Source organism: Miscanthus floridulus, chromosome 12 (assembly GCF_019320115.1).
Source record: "Miscanthus floridulus cultivar M001 chromosome 12, ASM1932011v1, whole genome shotgun sequence".
NCBI classification, from domain to species: Eukaryota; Viridiplantae; Streptophyta; class Magnoliopsida; order Poales; family Poaceae; genus Miscanthus; species Miscanthus floridulus.
The window spans coordinates 78,040,352-78,065,481 of record NC_089591.1 but is presented as its reverse complement, the minus strand read 5'-3'; the positions used below and the strand labels follow the sequence as shown (position 1 = coordinate 78,065,481).

Below are 25,130 nucleotides of genomic sequence, written 5' to 3'. Positions count from 1 at the left end.
ATTTTACAGTGCTTTGATTTTACAGTCAGTATATGATCGGAAGGTTTTGCAATTTTTTCTTGGGGTAACCCTAGTATTATTAATAGGATTTATTTAAGCGTTGGAGTTCTCGAGCTGTATTGGGTGTGCTTCGCTGGATCGCTATTGTAGGCCCAGTCTGTCGCAGCGTGCATGTTCACGTTTCCGAAACGTCATTTGAATCGCCCTCTGGGATGCATGACGGCTTCACGAGCGCATCTGGAGAGTTGAGTACTTTTTTTTTTTGAACCGAGGAGAGTTGAGTACCTGAGTGGGTGAAGCGACTGTGTTTCTTTTCAGTTCTCACGGGTGACCTCACCCAAAAAAGACAGAAAGAAAGAAAAGAAAGAACTCACCCCGAAACTCATGATAATCATCCGTAACAAACACTAGTGCAACTTTATTCATGACCATATTTCGTTCATGGTGACAATTATTCGTGGTGTCAGGTTTACAAACATGTCTCGTGAGCTTTTCAAATTTCATAGAAAGAAAGCAAAGCAACCAATCAGCACCGGACCAACAGATTTGGGAACAATTATACTAGCTGCGGCGGAAAAACTCTATTAGCCAAAACTCTTGATAGGAAGAAATGCTGTTGCCTCGTGTATAGAAATCAAAACATAGCGAAGTGTCAGCCTAGGTGATGCCGGAACAGAGAGGCCATCTCAATCTGCAGGGCACTTGAGCTTATCACATGACAATACTTCAACGTTTATTTGAAATTAAGATTGCAAGGTTTACTTACGGCAGTAAGAGCAGTTTCAGCACCCTTGTTTCCAGCCTTGCCACCAGCACGGTTTAGCGCCTGCAGCATTTGATTTAGCATTCTCAGCAGGATTTTGATAAGGAGCAAAACAGTGCACATGTTTTGAAAAGTAGTCAGATAATCAACAAAAAAGGGTCACACTTTGACATGAAACTTTCTCATCAGAAGGGAACACTGAGTGAAACCTCTGCTTTGCTAATGTGGCCAATGTGGAATAAAGATGTCACTACTTTACAGGTCAAGGAAATGAATAGAGCGCCTGTAGCATGCACAAATAGGGTGCACTCCTAAAAAAAAGTTAGCATATGGCATGGGAACTTGAATCAAAGCATTTTGGTCAGCAACAAAAACTTGACTCTTGGCTGTTTACAGGTTTCTACTGGTCAGAAATTTTAAAACTAGAAAATATTCAAAAAGACATAAAATGAACATAACAGAGCTCAAACAGCAACCAATTTTTCAAAACAAAACTTTGAACAGGGCTCTCATGAACTGATCGGTTTCTACCCATATGGGATGTGGTCCAGAAATCCAGTAACAATCGAGAACTTGCCCTGCTTTAGGTTACCAAACATGATCTGGTGGCACGTAATAATTGATAAGATGTACTCCCTCTGTTTTCTTTTAAGTGTTGTATTTGGTTTTAGGAGAAAGTCGCAAATAAGTGTCGTATTTTGGTCTGGCAGTCTTGTCCGTGGAGTCGGAGTTAATTAACGCCTCGTTTCCTTCCTGGCGCACTTAAGTCTGCATGCAGGGAGGGCTGCGGATGCGCGGTTCCTTCGTTCCCGTGGGTGGTTTGCATGGAGCCATGCAGGAAGGGCTGCGGATGCGCTGAGTACGAAGAGGAAAAAAAAGGAATCCAGCGCATAAACGAGAAGGTTTAATCTCCTCCTTGGTCTGTGTAGCAAACCAAAATACGACACTTAAAAAAAAAGAAGGGAGTATACATGTACATAACCAAATCACGAATTACCTGGTCCATGTCTTCACAGGTTAAAACACCAAATACACAAGGAACACCTGCATCACCAATTAAAGCCAAAATAATCCGAATGTCTGATTATTAACTGAATTAACCACCATAAAGAAAAAACAAGCCGAGCACACTGCAAGGTTTCAGTGAATCTTGCAAAGTACTTTTATAGCACCAACTATACACCTATCTCATATAACCATATAACCAAAGCCTTCCAGTCCTATACTAGTTGCTCACATTAACTCTTGCACTTGCCTTGAGTCACTTGATATACAAAATTTTAGCCTACGCCAACTTGATTGGGACTCTTTGTTGTTGTTATTGTACTTATATATGCTTGTTGTTAGTCGCTGAATTCTCACTCTTGGTAGTAGGAGAATTCTTACTCTCATCGAGAGAGGATGACACTAGGAGTTGGGGCAATTTTCTTGTCTATTTCTCACACAAGCTCACACAAATGCCATGCCAACCCAAGGGGTTGGGGTTACATATTTATAGGCTGCTAGCCAGCCAAGCATATGCCAAGATGCTAGTCTAAGATGCTAGTCTAAGATGCTAAGATGCTGTCCTCTAGTCTAAGATGCTGTCCTCTAGTCTAAGATGCTGTCCTAAAAAACAGAAAAACAGCCACAAGGACCATGACCATGTGAGCATCATAGCCCCACAAAGACCAGCCACACATGAGACTTATCCATCATTCTCCCCCTAAGTCTTGTGCGTCGTCTTGTGGGAGAGTTGAACCATCCCGGTCCTGGAGCAGAGCTCAAGGAACTTGATCCTCCCAAGGGGCTTGGTGAGCAGGTCCGCAAGCTGGTCCTTGGTGTTGATGTAGCTCGCCTTGATGCTCCCTTCCTCCAAACAGCTTCGGATGAAGTGGTACCTCACCCGGATGTGCTTGCTGCGTTCGTGGAACACGGGGTTCTTTGCCAGGGCCAGAGCGGACTTGCTGTCCACCCTGAGCTCCACCGCTCTAGTGTCTCTGCCGAGGAGATCACCAAGCAGTCGAGCGAGCCAGAGCGCCTGAGTCGAAGCGGTGGAGGCCGCTATGTACTCGGCCTCGCAGCTGGACAGGGCCACCACCTGCTGCTTGACCGACTGCCAGCTAACGAGGCACTTGCCGAGGAAGAAGAGGATCCCGCTCGTGCTCTTGCTGGTGTCGATGTCGCCGGCGTGGTCGCTGTCGCTGTACCCGACGAAGTGTGCCGCCCCAGGGCACCTCGGGTAGTAGAGGCCGTGGTCGAGAGTCCCCGCAACATAGCGGATGATCCTCTTCACAGCCTGCTGGTGCTCCGTCGTCGGTCGCTGCATGAACCGACTAACGTAGCCGACGGAGAATGCCAAGTCCGGCCGTGTGTGGGCGAGGTAGCGAAGGCTCCCCACAAGACGCCGGTACTGCGTAGCGTCCACCTCCTCCGTCGTGCTGTCGCGGCTCAGCTTCAGCCTCTCCTCCATCGGAGTGAGAGCTGGGTTGCAGTCGGTGAGCCCAGCTAGCTCAACGACGCGCTTGGCGTAGGCGGTCTGTCGAAGCGTGATCCCAGAGTCATCCTGGTGTACCTCGATTCCCAGGTAGAAGGAGAGAGGCCCCAGGTCACTCATCTGGAAGGTGGCCTTCATCTCTTCCTTGAATGCCGCCACCTCCGCATCCTTGGTGCCGGTGATCACCAAGTCGTCGACGTAGACACCCACCAACAGGGCATTACCTCCATTGCCCCGTCGGTAGATGGCCGCCTCGTGCGGGCTTTGCTCGAAGCCCATCCCCTTTAGCGTGGAATCCAGCTTGGCATTCCACGCCCTCGGTGCCTGCCGCAAGCCATAGAGGGCCTTGCGCAGGCGGAGCACCTTGCCCTCCTTGCCGGGGATCGCAAATCCCGGCGGCTGGTGCACGTAGACCTCCTCCTTCAAGTCGCCGTTAAGGAACGCCGACTTGACGTCCATGTGATGAACACGCCAGCCCTCCTGGGCAGCTAGCGCAAGGAGGAGTCGCACGGACTCCATCCGTGCCACGGGAGCAAAGGCGTCGTCGAAGTCGACCCCCTCCTGCTGCACGAAACCTCGTGCCACCAAGCGAGCCTTGTGCTTGACGATGGCACCGGCTTCATCCCTCTTCAGCTTGTACACCCACTTAAGGGTGATCGCGCGATGACCACGAGGAAGGTCAGCAAGCTCCCAGGTGCGGTTCTTCTCAACCGCATCCATCTCCAACTGCATCGCGGCGCGCCATGCCGCGTGTCTCTCGGCCTCTGCGAACGACCGAGGCTCGCCGTCGTCACACGCAAGGTGCAACTGCGCCTCCAGGTCCTCCAGGTCATGAGGCACCAGTCCCGGCACCAACTGGTCGCCGAGAAGGTTCTCCATCGTACGGTACCGCAACGGCTCGCCGTCGTGGTACGCGTCGATGCGCTCCTCGTCGTGAGAGAGCGGAGTAGCGAGCTCAACCGGGCTATGCTCGACACGAGCTGGTGTTGGAGTAGACGTGCCCGGAGAGGTGCCTGTCGGTGCTGGAGTGCGTGGCGTTGCCGGCTGTGGTGAAGCCGGCGAAGAACTCATCGCAGCCGAGGTCCTGGCTGGAGAGCGTGGAGCTGTCGGAGTAGCAGGCGCCGGGGTCGGTGGAGGCTCGGGGACTGGGGTAGATGCGCTCGCCGAAGAAGAGCTGCCTACTCCCCCAGCTCCCTCGAAGTGGACGTACTCGACAGTGAAGTCGTCGTAAGTCGGAGCCGAGCCATCGTCCACCGCCTTGTCCCACGCCCATCCTCGCCCTTCGTCGAACACAACGTCGCGCGCCGTGCGCACACGCTGTGTCTTCGGGTCGAGGATGCGGTAGGCCTTCGAGCCCTCCGCGTAGCCGATGAACACTCCCGGAGTGCTCCTGTCGTCGAGCTTGCTGATGTGGCCAAGCTCCTTGGCGAACGCGAGGCAGCCGAAGACCCGCAAGTGGGAGACCGCCGGCTTGCGCCCATGCCAAGCCTCGTACGGCGTCCTGCCGTCGAGCGCCTTGGTAGGCGAGCGGTTGAGGATGTAGACGGCCGTCACCACCGCCTCTCCCCAGAAGACAGCCGGCATCCCCCTCTGCTTGAGGAGGGCCCGAGCCATCCCCACAACCGTCTGGTTGCGCCGCTCGACGACGCCGTTCTGCTGCGGGCTGTACGGCGCGGAGTAGTGGCGCTGAATGCCCTCGTCAGCGCAGTACGACGCGAATTCAGCCGCCGTGAATTCGCCGCCGTTGTCGGTGCGCAGCACGCGCAGCTTGCGGCCGCACTCCGCCTCCGCAGAAGCCTGCGCGCGTCTGATGGCGTCCGCAGCCTCTCCCTTGCTGTCGAGGACCATCACCCACATGTAGCGGGAGAGGTCGTCGACGAGCAGCAGGAAGTAGCGTCGTCCTCCCGGTGTGGCCGGTGTCACCGGGCCACACAAGTCCCCGTGCACGAGCTCGAGCCTCTCCTTGGCTCGAAAGCTCGCCTGCTGGGGAAAGGGGAGTCGCCTCTGCTTCGTCAACACGCAGACGTCGCAGAGCTGCTCCACATGGTCGAGGCACGGCAGGCCTCGCACCATCTCCGTGGCACTGAGCCGCTTCAGGGCCTCAAAGTGAAGGTGCCCGAAACGCTCGTGCCACTGCCACGCCTCGTCGTCCCGACGAGCAGCGAGACAGAGGGGTTGTGCCACCTGCACGTTAAGGACGTAGAGTCGATTTGCGCTTCTGGATACCTTGGCAAGAAGGCGACGACGACGATCCCAAATCCTCATGACTCCGTCCTCAACCACCACGCGCGAACCGTTCTCATCCAGCTGTCCCAAGCTGATGATGGAGTTCCTCAACGCGGGGATGTAGTAGACTCCGGTGAGCAGCCTGTGCTCACCAGACACGGCGGTGAAGATGATGGAGCCGACGCCCTTGATCTCCACGCCGGAGGCATCCCCAAACTTGACGGAGCCTCGGACGCTAGAGTCAAGCTCGGTGAAGAACTCCCGTCGACCGGTCATGTGATGGGTGGCGCCGGTGTCGAGGCACCACCCGTCAGTCTTGTCGTTGCCGGAGCTGTCGCCGAGGAGGGCGTGTGCTTTTGGCTCGTCAAGGTGGAGGAGAGCCGCTGCGGCCGGTGCCGCTGGAGGTAGCTCGATGCTGGCATGTGCCATGAACAGAGCCGGCTCCTCCTCCTCCGCCTGTGCGACGTGGGCCTGGCCGCGTCGTGGCTGTCGACAGTCCTTGGCCCAATGGCCAAGCTGGCCGCAGTTGCGGCAGGTGTCGTCTCGTGCCGGCTTGTGCCTGCCGGCGGCGCCGCCCTGGGCGCCTCCGCGGGCATCACCCTCGGCACGTCCTCGCGCCCCGGCCTGGGCGTCTCTGCGCGCCTTGCGCGGCTTGCCACGCTTGCGGCCGCCTGTCGCGGAAGAAGGCTCCCCCTTCCTCCGGTCACCTTGGCTGGCAAGCCACTGCTCCCGAGTGAGAAGGAGCTTCCCGCCAGTGGTGATGGGCCCCGAGAGGGACTGTGGCTCATCGCTGTCGACGACCTTGAGGCGACCTATCGCCTCCTCGATCGACATCGTGGAGAGATCCAGCAGAGACTCGATCGAGCGAGCCATCTGCTTGTACTTCTCGGGGACGCAGCGGAAGAGCTTTTCGACAGCTCTCTCCTCACCGTAGGTGTCGTCGCCGAACTGCACCATCTTCTGCAACAGAGTATTGAGACGGAGAGCAAAGTCATCAACGTCCTCACCTGGCTTGAAGGCCAGGTTCTCCCACTCCTTGCGAAGTGCCTGCAGTGTGGACTTGCGGGCGCGGTCGCTGCCGATGCGTGCCGCAGCGATGGCGTCCCAAGCCTCCTTGGCAGTCCGCTTGCTGGTAAGCGAGAACTGCATCTCGGGCGGGACTGCAGCGATGAGAGCATCCAGCGCCCGTCGATCTAGGTCGTAGTCGACGTCGCCGTACCGGACTGCCTCCCACATGTGCCGCACCTGGAGCTTTACCCTCATCACCGCAGCCCACTCGACGTAGTTGGTCTTGGTGAGGGTAGGCCACCCACCGCCGGGACCGACGTCCCTGACAACAGCCTGGAGCCCGTGGTGACCACGGTACCGATCCGGGGAGAGAGAGCCATGCTGCCTGTGAAGGCCGCGCTCTCCATCGACCCGTCGGTACCGATCCGGGGAGAGAGAGCCACGCTGCCTGTGAAGGCCGCGCTCTCCATCGACCCGTCCGCCACCGTTGCCGTGCGCGCCTCCTCCAGGAGCGCCGCCGCCGTGCGCGCCTCCTCCAGGAGCGCCACCGGCGCGTCCGCGCCTGTCTGGGCTGCCGCCGCGCTCGTGGGCGTGCGCGGCCGCCCTAGGAGCGCCACCGCCGTGCGCGCCTCCTCCAGGAGCGCCGCCAGCGCGTCCGCGCCTGTCTGGGCTGCCGCCACGCTCATGTACGTGCGCGGCTGTCCACTGCGCCGCCCGCGCTCGCGCTGCCTCCCTCTCTAGCAGCTCGAGGTCCGCGTCGGCGGTGTCGTCGGCGGAGATGGAGCTGCCGATGCTGCCGCGCAGAGCCTCGACCTCCGCCGCCGCCGCACGCGCTGCATTCGCCGCCGCCGCTGCTTCCGCCTCCGCTCTGGCTGCTGCCAGCTCCGCCGCTGCTAGCCTCGACGCCCTTGCCGCCGCTGCAGCGGTCTCTGCCGCCGCTCGCTCGCGTTCCTCTGCCGCGGCAAGTTCGGCCTCCTGCCGACGCCGCGTGCTCGAGGCGACCGAGCGCTGAGACTGCCCTGCGGACATGACGCGCTACCGGGGGGCTGCTGCGTGGGGAGAGGGCTGCTTCAGACGAGCTGGGAGAGGAGTGAACAGGAGCGGCCGGAGGAGCTGCTGCTGCCAACAGCTGGGGCTGTTGTGGGGCTGGGAGAGAAGATGAGCAAGAGATGCTCAGGCTACAGGATAATACGGCTCTGATACCAGTTGTTAGTCGCTGAATTCTCACTCTTGGTAGTAGGAGAATTCTTACTCTCATCGAGAGAGGATGACACTAGGAGTTGGGGCAATTTTCTTGTCTATTTCTCACACAAGCTCACACAAATGCCATGCCAACCCAAGGGGTTGGGGTTACATATTTATAGGCTGCTAGCCAGCCAAGCATATGCCAAGATGCTAGTCTAAGATGCTAGTCTAAGATGCTAATATGCTGTCCTAGCTAAGATGCTGTCCTCTAGTCTAAGATGCTGTCCTCTAGTCTAAGATGCTGTCCTAAAAAACAGAAAAACAGCTACAAGGACCATGACCATGTGAGCATCATAGCCCCACAAAGACCAGCCACACATGAGACTTATCCATCACTTATTCGCTGAGAAACAACAATTAATATAAACATATAAAAAAGTTTCACTAGCTGATGGAATATGTTTAACAGCTCAATATTTCAACTGGCTAGTCAGCCTTTTTATTAACACTCAAAAGCTAGAAGAAAAGGAATATACTTAGAACTACCCCAGACGAGACAGGAACCTCTCTACAGCATGACACATGAAGGGAAGAACTGAAAACAACATACCAGCAGATAATCCAGCATTGAGTACACCTGATGCAGCTGAGTTTGCAACAGCATCATAGTGGGTTGTGTCACCTCTAATCTGAAAACGATTTTTTAGGAACACTTCCAAAATAAAACGAACCAGCTACTGCTAAATGCTATCAATGAGCTTGCAAAGTATAGGTTCAATTTGATATTATCACACAAGCATCATGATAAGTGTGAATAAAAGGGCCAAATAATAATACAATTAGGTAGACAATATTGTTTAGACCTATGCTAATTGATACAACCATTCACAGAGGTTACAGTCTTCACATGGGTAAGACATGTTAAGAACCGGATGTCCCTAGAAGCCAGCACTTTCAAAGATAGTTTCACAAGTACATATTGAAACAGTAAATGGCTTCTAGAGTTCTTTGTTTGTTTTCTCAGTTCTAATTGACAGGTGGATGTAACCTTTCATAGCTCAATGTAAAATTAAAGAAGGATCAGCTCCAAAAAATGTTCAGAGGGTAGTTTACAAAAGCACAGATCTAATCTTATTTGTAATTCCTCATGTGCACAATTCATGGGGATGTGTGAGAGGATATATCTAAATTGTTATAGTATTATTAGGAAAATAACCCTTAAAGGGTCAATACTCAATACTACTTACTCAACATGCTAAATGAACATCAAATGAAAAGTAGAAAGCAATAAAAATTCAAATGTGTAATATGGAAATGATACGAAACTAATCAAGTAATCAACTCACCACAGCTCCAATGCACAGAATTGCATCAAATTTTCCAGATTTCCCAAGCTTTTGTGCCGTTATAGGAACTTCGAAGCTTCCAGGAACACTAACCACCTAAAGAATATTTTGAATCCGAGTAAATCTGTGTTTTATAAATGTTTCTGAAACATTTTAGAAGTGTATACAACTGTGTAGTTCATCGCTGACGTTGTTTGAAGTCATGTTTGCAGATGAAGAGTAAAATTCTACATGGTGCAGTTTTCTGTATGCTTTTTTGTAACAAAGAATTTATAAGGTAGAAGCTTTCCTATTTAAGTGCATATTATGCTACAGATTTTAAGACAATTTTGTTTAATAGTTCTGTATTTCAAGGTATCTAATACTAGAGATTATCTAACATTAAATATACAATGATACACGACATTCATCAAATTTGCATAAGAATAATTCAGAGACAAAATCATGAAATGAACTAGCTATCTATCAGTCAAATTATCACAGCAGCAATAAGCATTGATGTTGGTAGTAAATAACTAAAGATATTTATTGGCTGATTGGCTCTGAGAAACTACATTTCCTACTATTCCAGAACATTTATTATGCAAATTAAATAAACAAAGGACAAGTCTTTAGAAGTTAAAAAGTCAACCCTATCAAGTACATTAGCCATCCAAAGATAGTTCTGTGTGGCTCATGGGTCCTTAACGAAAAAACCATCAGGATGGAGCGTAAGTATACAAGTATAAGACTGCCAGTGTTTCAAATTTTTGATGAAGCAATAAGATCAACAGTACTTGCAAGAAATTCCTTAACACATTAGTGTGACTCTGAACAACTTCAACCAAACAGAAGGGAGAAGATGCATACTGTTATATTTTCTGCTTTAACAGAGTATCGCTCGAAAGTTTCTAGGGCACCCTGCAGTAACAAATTTGTCACGACCTCATTGAACCGTGCCACAACCTACAATTAAATAAGGAACCATACAGTCATTGTATTGTGCATTCAGAGGTAAAAGGTGTCGAAGTGCAGGAAAGCGACTGTTTTTTCAAAGAAAAGCATATCAGTAACCTATGGTTTTTGTTCACTAAGGTCCCATCAATGTTTCATCAATTATATAGCAAAGGAATAGGTGTTTCTCGATTAAGTAATGCTCAACTCACCACCCCAAACCTGAGCCCCTCGTTGCTGGTCAAAGATCCCATCAACTTCTGGTGGCCCGCGGCGGCGACCACGTCAGAGCGCCGCGACAATCCAGTGCATGAGGTCAGTGCGGCTGGCCATTCTGCGTGAAGCAAAAACAAGATGAATAAATCAAGACAAGTAGGACATTGATGGCTAAGGAATTGAGGCAAGAACAGAAGCGTACGACGAGAAGGGAAGGAGATGGCAGCAGGTCCACGCCTCAGGGGCATGCTAGGCAGCCGCAGGCAGGGAGAGTTCGTAGCCATGGAGGATGTCGCAGGAGCAGTTGCCATCGCCGGCGTGTGGGTTCCAATGGCTACTCTACTGAACTATTGTGGTGCAGGTGGATGTCAGCGACGTTTCCGAGCCTGAGAAAAACAAGAAAGCCAGCAGGAGTCACATTCACGGTGCGTTCCAGCCTTTCAGGCTGCACACGAGGTACTAATTGGCCAAAATACCCAAAAAAATAACTTCAAAACTTAAGAATTCATTTGGAACACAGGGATTTTGTTTTAGTCATATTGCATCAAATTATTTCCTATAAAAGCTCATGCATTCCTAATAGGAATTCAGTTTTTGGTCGAGAGTTTCAGAAACATTGTGCATTCAGTGTTGTTTTTGGATTTATGGCACTGAAACTTTAAACCCATATTCTTGGACAATCTTCACCTTTTTGCAATTTAATTGCTCCAATGATCGATCAAGGTGTAGCTTTCTGACTCAGTTTAAGAAAATCTAATTGTGCACATTAGTCATTTCGAGGAAGATGATAAATTGCAAAACAGAATACTTGCTTTGGTTAAAGTTTTCACGAATCTTATGCTAAGCCAAGACCCAAGTGGTAGACGTATTGTCCAAATCAAAATGGCCACAGCACAAATGCGAGAATCTCCAACCAAATATAAGAGCACCATTTGCACTGGATGCACGCAGGGAAAAAAACAGAGCTCGCTTTAGATTAAGTGACTACATTAGGTATATTGCGTTGTAATATATATCAGCCAGCGATCATTCTTAGCGCTGAATAACGAGGCAACATGTACACTCGTGAGTCAGCGATTAGAATTAGATCCGAATCCGAATACAAATAGCCAAATAGCTGAAGTTAGGCTCTGGGTGCTCGGTTTCGCACAGCAGCTAGGGACGAGAAGGGACGGGCGTACCTGGTGGGTGCTCGTCGCCGGCGAAGGGCCCAGCGAAGACCTGGGGGCGGCGGCGGCGGTCGTCCAATCGTCGCCGAGAGAGAGAAAGAGAGCGCACGAGCGGAACGGGAGAAGAAAGGCGTTTTTTGAGGAGCCTTCGCGTGCCATTATAAAAGATAGATATCACCGGTGTATCGTCGAAAAAAAGAAAAGTCGTCCAGTAAATTTTCTTTCTCCGCGTATCACTTCCGTCCATTTTACACGTAACAGCAGCTAACGACCAACGAAAATGACTCTTTTACTCTCAGTTATGGTATTCATTAAATTTTCCATGTTTCGTCTGGTGCCACTATCGTATTATAAAAAACTTCACTTTTCCTCTATACTACCGTGACAACTTATGTGTGTGCATATAAAAATTTAAATAAATATAAAATCGACAATTACAACAACCAATAAATATAAACTCGACAATTACGACAATCAATATATATAAATTAGACAATCGCGAGAACCAATAAATATAATAATTGCGACAATTCCAATAAATAAAAATTCAATAATTGCGAGAACCAGAATACATTCAGACATAAACAAGGTCTAAAATTACTATTCACATACATAGCCAGCTTGATTACAAAGTACAGTTTGAAGACAAAAGATGATCACATTAACATCATTACTAGTTTAAACATTGTATGATCATGCAGACCTCAAGTACTACAAAAGCAGTATGACATAGAGATGCAAACTTATCAAAGATAAGCTTTTTCTTGCTTCTATTTCCCATGGCCGGACTAGAAGGGGAACTAGGGACCTTATTGCGGGTTGACATGGCTGGACTAGCCTTGTTTGGAGTCAGTTTTTTCGGAATGGCTCTCTTTTTCTTGTGCCGCTGTTGACTTGCGCTCTTTGTCAGCTGTGTGTTGCTCACTTGATCCTAAAGGGTAAGTAATCGCCAAATGATCTAAATGATTCGATCCTATTCCAGATCCTCTGAAAAAATGAGACGTGAGTAAAAACAGTTAGTTAACCTATTAAAGTGGTGAAAAGACAATTATAGAAAATTAGCTTACCTCACAGAAGGGTCACTAGCCTCAGCAGTCGAAGTATTTGAAGTACTCTTTTGTTTCTTCGCAACAGTTGATGAGAATGATTTGTTCTTCCTTTTCTTTGATAAATCCGCAACAGTAGATAGAACTGGAAAGACCATCCTTTGTGCAGGTGTTGCAGGCACAATGCTGGTCTCAGTAGTAGTTGGTGCTATCTTCTTTTTCTTCTTTTTAGGTGGACCTCTGCATAGATAGATATGTTAGCAACAATGTAAACATGTAAAAATAATTACAAAGTTTAGGTTCTATGTTACCTTTCAGCAAGCATTGTTGCTATGTCTGCTAGATCACCATCCTTACAAGTGTACCAATGATATCCATATTGCTGATAAATTGGACACTGATGCCTACCCTTGGCTCCTTTGCTGCTACCCTCTACTGCTCTCTTGTATCTTTTTTGCCTTCTCCTACCAGCTGTTGGCTTCAACTATGGAGGATGCATGAAGAAACCATGTTCTGCTTTGGGCCACATGGATTTGTCTGGTATAGCAGGGATTCTACCATCATAGACAGCCCTGAAGCTCTTCTATAGAGCAGTAGTTGTCCACATAATCTTCTATCTTCTCTCTAGGTATAGAGGTGATGAAGGCAATTGCATGCTTATATGGTAATCCAGAAACTTGCCATGCTCTGCATGAGCATGTCCTTTCCTATAGGTTGACAACAAACCTGTAACTAGAACCTCCTCTTGCCATAACCTCTGCAATCCCATCAAGTGAGCCAGTGACAACATCAATGTCAAGGTTGCTACTTTGCTCCTTCAGCTTAGTTACGATGTGTGGCAAAAATTTTCTTTCCATTTTATTTGCATTTTTTCCTCTGGTTCCACTTGATAAGAAGCTTCTATCTTATAGTATCCATCAAGTCATCTAGATGCATTCCCTTATCATTTTTTATCCAATTGTTGAAGTTTTCTGCTAAATTATTGGTGACATAGTTAACTTTTGGCAATGTAGAGTACTGACTTCTTGTCCATAGTTTCGTATGGTTTTGCTGCAAGTACAATATTGCTGCTGAATTTGCTGCAGCCATGGCCTGGATATGTTTTTCAAACATATATGAATTCCAAGAATAAGTAGAAGCCCACAAATGTTTATCAAATTCTTTCCCACTATACCTTTTCTTAAAATTCTGCACCAAGTGCCACATGCACTCTCTATGCTTTGCATTTGGGAATACCTCACTAACTCCTGTCATGACTGTCTGACCACAATCTGTGCAAAAAGGTCAGACCAGGTGGGGTACCTATAGCTTCCTTAAGCCTCTCCATGAACCAAATCTAGTTTTCATTGGTTTCAGAATCAATGACTCCTATTGCAACTGGGTACATCCAGTTATGCCCATTAACTGCACAAGTAATGCATAACCGACCTCTGAATTTTTCAGTCAAGAATGTACTATCAACAGCCAAATAAGGCCTGCAACCTCTAAGAAAACCTTCAACACAAGGTTTCATTGCAAAAAAACCCTATTAAACCTGATCTTATCCTCTATTGTGTGACGATCAATGACAACACAGCTGCCGGGATAGGATTGTTCTATCTGTGCCTTAAACCTGTACAAGTTGTCAAAACTTTCTTTCCAGTTACCATACAACTCCTCTGTAGCCAGTTCCTTTCCATCATACACTCTTTTGTAACTGATAGTGACTTTATAATCATCCTTCAGTCTTCTCTGAAGTTCTGTAGGTCCAACAGTTGGGTCCTCAGCTAACCAATCCTTAATCTTCTCAGAAATCCAAAACTTTGTAGCACCCTTCACTTTCCCACTCCTTCTAGTACTATGACAGACATGAGGAGAATGGTTCTTCTTGACCTACAAAGTTCAATTTTAAATAGAAAAATTATTTCAGAAATATGAACAAAATATTAGTGATAAAATATGAACAAAGATATTACCTGTACAGTAATATTATCGCTCATTGTCGATGCATGAATCCTCCACTTATAACCATCTACCAATCCTGTGCAGTATACCCGATACCTCCCTGGTTCACTCTTTTTAATGTTATACTCAAATTCATTCTTGATAGCATGTGTTGCAAGAGCCAACTTAAATTCATGCATGTTTGGATAGATGCTCCCTTCTTCCATAGGAGGGTCATCTTTGTTGTATGCAACATCAGGGATGTGAGATGGCACTCTATCCTTAACAATCTCATCTACCTCAGCATCCATATCGAAGTCAGACATAGAATCAGATTCAGAGTCTGAACCTGGATCATAATCTTCATTCTTTTTCTTAGTTGTGTCAACATTTGCATGAGAAGCAGGTGCTATGTCAATATATAAACCCTCCTCATTAACCCTCCCGTGTTTATTTTCTGGTTCAGGATTCATAAGATAATTATCCTCAGCCTGTACCATGTCATTATCTGGTTCTGTAGCAGTCCTAGTTTGAGTTCCTTTGCTAGGTTCTACATAGCCAGGGGTTGACACTAATAGGGTGCATGTGATGTTAATATTGTCCCATAGTGGAATTTTTAGTGGATCAGCATCAGGTTTATGATATGCAATTGGCATGCAATAACACTTGGAGCTCATATGTTTCGCGAACATATGCATAAGTCTTGGTCTGAATGAATTTGTATGTTGGACTCGCTATCAGCACAGAAATAGAACATCTTCACTCATCACCATACCCGCAAGGAAACTCATCCACAATTTTATCAACAAGGTCTTTAAAATTTATGATGTCTGAATCAACAACTTTGTTAATGCCATACCATGGTCCACGCATAGTTGGACTAATTATCCTGATTTCTATATTGAAACTGGTCTCGATGTCATTCCTACAGATGAACAACATATATATCTACACAGTTTAATCCAATCATAACCACACCAAACATGGCACTGATGGTATGCAATTGAAGCAAGGGAAGGAGAACTCACCCATCTGGAAGCCAAGCTGGTCGCCCGTCCGCCATCTTTTCTGAATCCGCGAGAAATTCGGCCTGCTGGAGCCTCAGGTGACCCATGCGGACCTGGCCCCTGCAGCCTCCCCGCGCGAGGCCCCGCGGCCTCAACCGCGCCCGCTTCCGTGCCAAATCGGTCGACGCTTGGCGCCCGCGTGAAGCTACGCCCGGCCCTCGCGCGCGCGACCGTAGCGGCCGTGCCCCCCTCGTTACCCTCCGCGCGCACATCGACTGCTCCTCCACACCCACCCGCCTGCTCCCTCCTCTCCTCTAGGGTTTGGCTCTTAGCTTAAAGTGGAGAACGAACAACAAGCGAAAGAAGAACCAGTGGGGATTGAGTAGAAAGAGTGATGGGCAAAAAAATAATTTCACGTCTAACTGGCACCCAGCTCTGTTAGAATCGGACGACAAAGTGACAGAAGTGGTATGTAGGAAAAGAAAATTTCATACAAGGATACTAAACAACTTTTTGTTTTTTCGATCGTACACAAATAATTTGGATCTTTTATAATGACACAAAGATGAAAGGCTCTTTTTTTTTGAGTGGGGCTGTACCAAGCCGAGACCGACCTGTCGCTGTTGGTTTGGACTCTTTTTTGAGCAATAGCTGCCCATATCTGGCTAATTAAGCCTGTTCGGTTGGCTGGTTCGTATCGTTGCTAGTTTGTAAAGAAGTATCGTTGACTGGTTTATGTGAAAAAAAATACTATTCTGACTAAAAATTTATGATCGTTTAATACGAGCCAAAGCGGAACGGACAGGCCGTAAGCGGACCCGCAGGCCAGAGTCTTGTCCCCCTGACATACCAGTCCCAAAAACCCACGGTATCGTGAGACGAACAGAGCCACAGACCTTAACTGCCGCCGCCGCCGGTGACCGGCGACGGCGATTCCGATGGGCGCGTCGGCCTCCGTGCTCTCGCTTCCCACGGCCGCCGCGCTCCCCGCAGCCGCCACCGCCGTCGCCGGGGCCGCCGGCTGCTTCGCGCTCGGCTACCTCCTCGCCCTCGCCCGCCATCCGCGCCACGCCGCCGCCCCAGGTTCCGGGGGCCCCTCCGATGACGATTCCGAGGATGACTCGGAGGAAGATGATGACGAAAACTCCGGCCGCAGCCGCGCCGCGAAGCGGGCGGGCGGCGGGCAGAAGAGGACCGGGCTCCGGCTGCTCTACTGGGCACGGAACGTGGTGACCAAGTCCGACTCCGCCAGGGAGGCAGATAGGTCCCAGTCTCAGGCCGCCGCCAGCCCCCTGGAGATCGAGAACCTTGCTGAGATAATAGAAGATTTCAAAATGGTATTGGAGATTTAGTTCAGACATCTAGCAGTTTGGTGTGTTGGACTGTGTTTTGGGGCAGGGATAGAATTAAGGGATGCTCAGTTGTGTTGGTTGTTTCTTTGGTTGTAGGTGCTGGTAGTGAGGAATGATCTGAAGATGGGGAAGGGGAAGATTGCCGCACAATGCAGGTGAGACTTTCTTCGCTTCACTAAGCCATGATTGAAGATGAGTATATATTGGGAGAAATGAACATACCTCACTAGTTACCCTGAATGTTTGGCTAGTTTGTATACCATGTGGTTACCAAAAGTTTTAAATTGATTGCTATGCCTTTGAACCAAAGACTGCCTGTCTCGTCTTTAGCACGGGAGATTTTAGGATCCATATCTGTTCGATAGAGGTACTGTTAGGCCTATGATGTGCTTTGATGGACTACAAACGAACGGAGACTGTATTAGTAATGACCAAACTTTAGAACTTGTACAGGTGTTGCCGTCATCAGTGTTAGGCCTATGATTGAAGATGAGTATATATTGGGAGAAATGAACATACCTCACTAGTTACCCTGAATGTTTGGCTAGTTTGTATACCATGTGGTTACCAAAAGTTTTAAATTGATTGCTATGCCTTTGAACCAAAGACTGCCTGTCTCGTCTTTAGCACGGGAGATTTTAGGATCCATATCTGTTCGATAGAGGTACTGTTAGGCCTATGATGTGCTTTGATGGACTACAAACGAACGGAGACTGTATTAGTAATGACCAAACTTTAGAACTTGTACAGGTGTTGCCGTCATCAGTGCAGAAGTAAAAAAATGGATCATGTTTGTTTGATATGTGGTGCCAGTCTCTTTGTTCTTTCTATGCTGGCAGTTACTCATTGTTCTGAATTAAATAGTAGCATTTTGTTCCTGCTGTTTGGTGTATTTAAGTTGCAGTATAATCCATAGAAGTGCATAATATTGTCTTGATTTATTCGCTCTACAAAGTCAGCAGATAGATGAAGAGATGGGGATTATTTAGTTATATTACTAGATAGGTTGGCTGACTCATATAGGTTATATCTGATTCTGTAGTTTGTTTGGCTGAAACATCATAGTTTTTAAGATAATAGCCATACCAGCTGCCTCTCCTATCAAATATAATTTTATCAACTGTGTTTGGATGGCAAAATCAGTGCTACCTTTTATCTTGGTTGCTTCACACAGTAGGACTTACGGTGCATCCAAAGTTTTGATGGCTTCCACAAAACAGAAATGAACCAATATAATTTTTTAGTCAGCAATATTTGGCTAGACAGCCATGCAACATCAGTTGCCATGGGAGTACTGCTAATATCTGTGATGCATTATCAGTGTTATCAGCCACATTATCCTCGCAAAAGCTGTCTGGCTTTAACTAAGTCTTAGGGCATATATGATGTTGCATTTACTTTGGCCATGAAACATGTGAACATTTTAGCTTTAATGAATTGAATTACCAGGCTAAGAAATTGATGCTGATCTTTGCCTCCAGCACTTCAGTTGTTACCTTCAGCAGTGAAATAGTTATCATACTTGCATATGCTTTTCTGTGTTTTTTTAGTATCAGTATTGATTGAAATGTTGCCTTCCTTTTTTTTTCTGTTTTTTTAGTCATGCAACTCTTGGGCTATTCAAAAAACTCCAACAGAGAGCTCCGAAATCACTAAGAAGGTATTATTCCAAAACAATTCCTTGTGTTGTTTGAACTTTGAAGCTTCTTCCAAACGTTCGACTTCATATTCCACTGAGATAAGAAAACATTTGCCAAATTTCCTTGGCTCTCTGTTTTCCATGTTTTGCAGGTGGGAGCGGTGTGGGCAAGTTAAAGTGGTTGTGAAAATAGAAAGCGAGGAAGATATGCTTGTTTTACAAGTAAATATTCTTCATTCTTATGTGTTACTATCTTGAATCTCCTTTTCTGAGATCCAAACATGATGAAATGACCTTGAACAGAAAATAATACTTCATTCTGGGCCATAACGTGAATTGCATTCCTTTATTATCTAAAATGGAACATTTGGTATTTGCATGGTGAAATAGTTTATTTTTTTTTAGAGAAATCTTTTGCTCCAATTTATATTGAAGCAAAAATAAAAGCTTGCTGTAAATTCCCTGAATCGTGAAGGATTTGGCTGATTGCTTTTTGTGGGGTGTTAGAGTGGGAAGATCAGATTGGGGGCAAAGGCCACACTGGGCAACAGGCAGGGCCGCCATTATATATAAGCCAATGGGCTGAATTACAGGAGGTGATAGACACCAATAATAGCTTATTATATAGGCCTACCATGCATGTGTAACCGTAACAACCGTAACTATACAAGCCTACCATACATGTGTAACAATATTCCAACAGCCCCCCGCAGTATCAACCGGGAGAGGATCGGACGTTGAGGCTGGATCGGAAGGACTGGAAGACAGCAGTAGGCAGTCCTTTTGTGAAGATGTCCGCATATTGAAGTGTTGTTGGAACATGTAGAACATGAACTTCCCCGAGAGCAACACGATCACGCACAAAGTGCAAATCAATTTCCACGTGCTTGGTGCGCTGATGTTGAACCGGGTTGGTGGAGAGGTATACAACACTAATGTTGTCGCAGTAAACCACCGTAGCCTTAGACAACGGGCGATGAAGTTCAGCAAGAAGCTGGCGGAGCCAACATGCTTCGGCCACAGCATTAGCAACACCGCGATATTAAGCTTCAGCGCTCGAACGAGAGACTGTCTGTTGCCGTTTGGAAGACCAGGACACCAGATTATCACCAATAAAGGCACAGAACCCGGAGGTAGAGCGCCTAGTATCGGGGCAGCCCGCCCAGTCCGCATCGGAGTAAAGGAGCAGATCATGAGAGGAGCTGCGAGTGATCTGAAGACCATACTTGATAGTGCCTTTGATGTAGCGAAGAATGCACTTCAGAAGAGAGAAGTGTTCCTCCCTCGGATCGTGCATATGCAGGCAGATCTGTTGGACGGCGTGAGCGATGTCAGGCCGTGTAAGAGTAAGGTACTGAAGACCACCAGCTAGACTGCGATAGAGGGAGGCGTCGGCGACTGGAGGACCCGCCTCTGCAGGTAGCTTGGGGCTCACTTCAATGGGAGTGGCACAGGGGTTACAGTGCTGCATCTTGGCACGGGTAAGAAGCTCCAAGGCATACTTATCTTGAGTCAACAGCAAACCAGAGGTATTCCGGGATGCAGTGACGCCAAGGAAATATTGAAGTTCACCAAGATCGGACATAGCAAATTCCTGTTGAAGGGAGGCAATGATCTGCTGAAGCAGTGCCGAGGAGGAGGCCGTCAGAATGATGTCGTCCACATACAGTAGCAAGTACGCAATGTCATTGCCAGACTTGCGGATGAACAAGGAGGTGTCACATCTGGAACTGCAAAATCCAGTAGAGAGTATGAAAGACTGGAAGCGAGTATACCAAGCGCGTGGGGCTTGTTTAAGTCCATACAGTGACTTGTTCAACTTGCAAACATGTTGTGGAAAGGATGGATCAATGAACCCGGATGGCTGCTGAGAGTAAACTGTCTCTTCTAGAGTACCATTTAAGAAGGCATTCTTCACATCCAGTTGATGAATAGACCAGTTGCTACTGATTGCCAGAGAAAGAACGAGAGGCCTGCTGAGGAGCAGGTGGTGCCGGCGCGGGATCGCGCTGTTCGATGGAGAGTTCCACAGGACGTGGACGGCGAGTATAGACAGCTGTTATAGGCGGCCTGGTGCTGTAGTCGTGCGGCGCCGATGAAGAGGTGCCCGCACTAGCAGCGCCGTGCGTGGAGGGGCCGCACGTGGCGTGCGACGTTGACGTTGAACCGGGCGCGCCGTGCATCGGGGCTGGCCCGGTCAGCGACGCCGGCACTCTTGCAGCAGCTTGCGACGAGGATGGCGCCGGTTCGGTCGCATCAGGCGACGGGGCAGGCCCGTGCGGCGCCGTGGATCCAGGTGTGCCGGGCGATGGGGCAGATCCTCCTACCGGCAGTGAGCCGAGCACGCCGGGCAGAGGCGCAGGAGCACTAGGGAGCACCGTATCATCATCTGCAAAGTCATCCAAAAACGAATACGAAGAGGCAAGGGTGCTAGTACGAGCGGCATAAGGAAATGTGAGCTCGTCGAACACGACATGCCGGGACGTGATAATTTTGTTAGACTTGAGATCAAGACAATGGTAGCCCTTGTGATCGGAGGGGTAGCCGAGAAAGATGCACTCGGTGGATCGTGGCGCAAGTTTGTGAGGAGTGGTAGCCGATAGGTTGGGATAGCAGCGACATCCAAAAGCCCGGAGGTGGGAATAGGACGGCTTGGAGTCGAACAAAGCCTGGTGTGGAGTGAGATTTTTGAGGACTTTTGTGGGGTGGAGGTTAAAGAGGTGGGTGGCTGTGTGTAAGGCATCGGCCCAGAAGGCGGGAGGAAGACCGGCTTGAATCAACAATGTTCGAAGAATATTGTTGATTGAGTGGATGACACGCTCAGCTTTTCCATTTTGTGGTGAAGTGTGCGGGCAAGAGAGTCGGAACCGAATTCCCTGGGAAAGAAAAAAATGAGCGAGCAGCGTGGTTATCAAATTCACGACCATTATCGCATTGGACGAAACTGATACGACACTGAAAATGTGTTAACACGTAGGTGTGAAAATCGCGAATACTGGAAAAAGTGTCAGATTTCAGTTTCAAGGGAAATGTCCAGAGATAATGAGTGAAATCATCTAAACACGCCAAATAATATTTATTGCCAGACACACTGGGAACCGGAGAAGTCCACAAATCACAATGAATAATCTCAAAAGGGCGCTGAGTGCGCGTTAAAGATGTAGAAAACGGCAAACGAAAATGTTTTCCTAACTGACACTCATGACAAGGAGTGGCAGGTGTTTTATTTGGGGCGACAGAGATGGCGTTGGCTGACTTCAATTGAGAGAGAACTTTGGCGCTGTGATGGCCGAGGCGACGATGCCAAATGTCTTTTGCAAGAGCCAGCAACACTGCGCGAGTGGAGGTGGGTGGCGTGAAGAAAGGGTACAAATCGCCGGAGCTATTGCACCGATAGAGCAGCGCCTTAGTTTTCAGATCCTTCACAGACAAACCAAACGGGTCAAATTCCACAGACACAAGGTTGTCAATGGTAAACTTGCGCACGAAAATAAGATTGGTGACTAATTGAGGAGAAACTAAAACGTTGGATAAAGAAAATTGCCGGGTAGGAGAGGGAAAAACAACACTGCCACGAGTGGTGATGGGAATGGAAGAGCCGTTGCCGACAAGAATATTTGTGGGTGTGTGGGAAGGAGAAGTGGAGGAGAGAATACCCTGATCGTTGGAGAGATGGGAGGACGCGTTAGAATCCATGAACCAGTCGGGTTGCTGCAGGGTCATGGAGTTCAACGTGTTGATCAAGGCAGTGGGATCCCAGGTGTTCGTGGCGGACGTCGTTGCAGCTGCTGCAGGCGCGCCGGCAGTTGGGAATCCGGGAGGGGCGCCAGCGAACATGGCCTGATGCGGAACGCCGGGACGTGGACCAAGCACGCCCTGGGTAGGCTGCATTGGCCACATCTGGAAGGTGCCGGTGTAGGGGTTCAGGAACGGACGGAAACCGCCGAAACCGCCGGGCGCGCCAGACCTGCCGGAGGATGGCGCACTGTTGCGATTTTTGTTCTTGTTCCTGTTCTTGTTGTTGTTCCGCTGCGCAGAAGAGGACTGCTGGGGCGCCGAAGGGGAAGCGGGCGGCTGGGGCGCCGGCGGTTGAGGCGCCACCACCAGCGCCGTTTGTTCGCCAGGCTGCGGGGTCTTGAGGTCCGCCTCCTCAAGTTCCAGCATGGAGCACGCAGTGCTGAACGTCGGCAGGGGATCCCGGGATTTGATGAGGGTCCCCATGTGACGAAGAGTCGGACTTAGGCCTCGAATGAGCGTGAGGACCAGAGTCGGCTCGTTGACGGGGAATCCGAGATCGCCGAGCCCGTCGGCGTATGACTTGAGGCGCTCGCTGTAGTCGGAGAAGGAGAGGTTGCCTTGCGCGAGATTGCGGAAGTCCGCTTCCAACGCAAGGGCCCGCGACGACTTGTTGTTCTGGAACTGCGCCTCGATCGCCAGCCAGATGATGCGGGCGTTTGCGCCGGGCGTCATCACCTTGTTCATCAGCTTTGGAGAGATGGACGAGTAGAGGAGGGATCGGACAGAGAAATCCGTCGTCGTCCACACCGGCGTGACCGGGTCAGGCACCGGCGTACCATCGATGTGGTGACCAGCGCCGAACTTGCCGAGGAGGGTGGTGAAAAGCTCACGCCAGGCACGATAATTGGGCGGGTGAAGTTCCAGGGTGATGGGGAGGTGAGTTTTGATATTGATGGTGGCGAGAGAGGCAGCAGGATTCGGAGGGGCGGCGGTAGGAAGGACTGCGGCGAGGGCTGCAGCAAGAGCCGTGGTGGGATCGGGCACGATCTCGTCGTCGGCCATGGCAAGAGAGAGGAGGGCGGGCCGCCGGGTGGGTGGACGCGTCGTGAGGGGAACACGCGCGGAGAGGGGTGGCGGCGCGAGGAAGAAGAGTCGCGGCCTGGGCGCGCGATCAGCGGAAGCGGAGGATCGGGTATGCGGCTGATACCATGTTAGAGTGGGAAGATCAGATTGGGGGCAAAGGCCACACTGGGCAACAGCCATGGGCGCCATTATATATAAGCCAATGGGCTGAATTACAGGAGGTGATAGACACCAATAATAGCTTATTATACAGGCCTACCATGCATGTGTAACCGTAACTATACAAGCCTACCATACATGTGTAACAATATTCCAACATGGGGAACTCCCCCATGCTTTTTGGTAAAAAGTAAAACTTACCTTTTTTTTTAACACGACACTTGCGTTTTTTGTTCAGTGTGTCTAAATTTACCTTTTTGATGCAGGGGAGAGCAAAGTCTTTGAATCTGCCAACTCACATAACCATAGATGCCGGAAGAACACAGATTGCTCCAAGTGAGTTTTTGAAGTTTTGGATTGTAACATTCTCTTTCTTAATTTTGGTTTTCTGTTGATTTGAATTTTTCCTTGTCTCTAAACTTTATGTAGATTCAAGGACAGTCATGGCTATTCTGGGTAAGTTGCATTCGACTTACATTCCCATGATATTAAGTGTATTCTTACTTGCTCTGTTGCTGATCCTACCGTTTCAATACTGGCGGTCTGAAGCTTTTGTAGAAAATCACCTTGTCAGCATCCTCAACTTGTGTCTTCATAGAGCAGTGATGGAACTTTACAACCCACAGCGATCTCCGCACTTTCACTGATGTGCAGTAGAAGAATGAACCTCGGTCTTGTTGCTTGCCCCAATCTCCTTGTCCATGAATTTATTTGAAAGGAGGTTGCATTCTTTTTCACTTGTATCGACTGTTATCTTTGATGTGATTTTAGCAGTTCCAGTTTGGGTGTTAGAGAATTTAAATGTTGAGAATTTATTGACCATCATTTCTTCTGTAACATAGATAAGAAAAGGTTTCACTATTGTCCCTTCCCTTTTTGATTTTCTTTTTAACTCGCAGTCGTGGACACAATGCTGAGTAGCTTTGCAGAAGTCATCTTGATTGCGGCTGATTGGAAATCAGAGCTACTAAGATTTCTGAGTAGAGAGTGTATTACGCACCACTTATGATTTATTGCTAGAAGTGTCAGCTTACTCAATCTGTTGCACTCTACAACACTTGCGCTGAATCAACCAATGGAAGGAACTCATGATTCAGGAACAGTGTCAGTGCCCATGTTCAGGAAACGGAGTACTGTGCCATGATCCTATATATACATATATAATTTAAGCTGATGAGAGGGGGGATTTTGGATCTTGAGTTCAGCCAAGGTTCAGGGTGTCTTTGCTTCAAACCCTTATTTGGGGTATGGGGTGGGGTTTGTTCGGATGGATCAGCAGGATAAATACGCAAATTCGAACACGCTGCTGGTCGTGCAAACCAAATTTGTGCAAACGAGATGCCGAAGCACGAGGTTTGGAGGTTGGGAGAATTGCTCGAAAGAAAAAAAGCTGCCTAGACGAATATATATAGTGTGATATCACTTCACGGTGCATACAAGTATGCTTCATAGCATAAATAAAGTCAACACACGCGAGTCATCCTGATCACTTCTGTCTGAATGAAGAAGATAATGGTCGCGAAAAAAAGAACGAAGAAGATAAATAATCCGATCCAGCAGTCATATCCTGATCGCTGAAGTCACACTTTCAGACAAGAGAATCTTATTCTGGTTACGTCTAAAGTTACAGCCAAGCAAGAAACAACTCGTTCCATGCACTTCTTATTGTCAATAACTAATCCGCTCCCTTCCTAGTGGATCAACTGCTCTGCAGCCTGCTGGTGATGCTCTCACCGAAGATCCTGTTGAGGATTGCAGCGAGCCTGACACCTCCTTGCGCTATTCTCTTCCGAACAACCGGCAGCGCAGAGAAGAAGTATTCATCTGCATTTGCAGTAGTTTCAACCGGATCAGGGATGGC

The 25,130-nt window shown here is 48.6% G+C and overlaps 2 protein-coding genes across 2 annotated transcripts; one reads left to right on the top strand and one right to left on the bottom strand.

The window, feature by feature from the left end:
• Positions 1-398: 398 nt before the first annotated feature.
• On the bottom strand, positions 399-11,473 carry LOC136497797 (6,7-dimethyl-8-ribityllumazine synthase, chloroplastic-like). Its single transcript, XM_066493656.1, has 9 exons — positions 11,335-11,473; positions 10,356-10,539; positions 10,150-10,271; positions 9,854-9,949; positions 9,005-9,100; positions 8,269-8,347; positions 1,761-1,807; positions 767-826; positions 399-691 (listed from the first exon to the last, which is right to left on the bottom strand). The coding sequence occupies exons 2-9, from the start codon at positions 10,462-10,464 to the stop codon at positions 653-655; spliced, it is 648 nt and encodes a 215-aa protein (XP_066349753.1). The 5' UTR covers positions 10,465-10,539; positions 11,335-11,473; the 3' UTR covers positions 399-652.
• Positions 11,474-16,122: 4,649 nt separating this feature from the next.
• LOC136497474 (probable peptidyl-tRNA hydrolase 2) lies at positions 16,123-24,130 on the top strand. Its single transcript, XM_066493277.1, has 7 exons — positions 16,123-16,635; positions 16,747-16,805; positions 18,251-18,310; positions 18,442-18,511; positions 23,536-23,605; positions 23,699-23,725; positions 23,819-24,130. The coding sequence occupies exons 1-7, from the start codon at positions 16,237-16,239 to the stop codon at positions 23,914-23,916; spliced, it is 783 nt and encodes a 260-aa protein (XP_066349374.1). The 5' UTR covers positions 16,123-16,236; the 3' UTR covers positions 23,917-24,130.
• Positions 24,131-25,130: the final 1,000 nt, after the last annotated feature.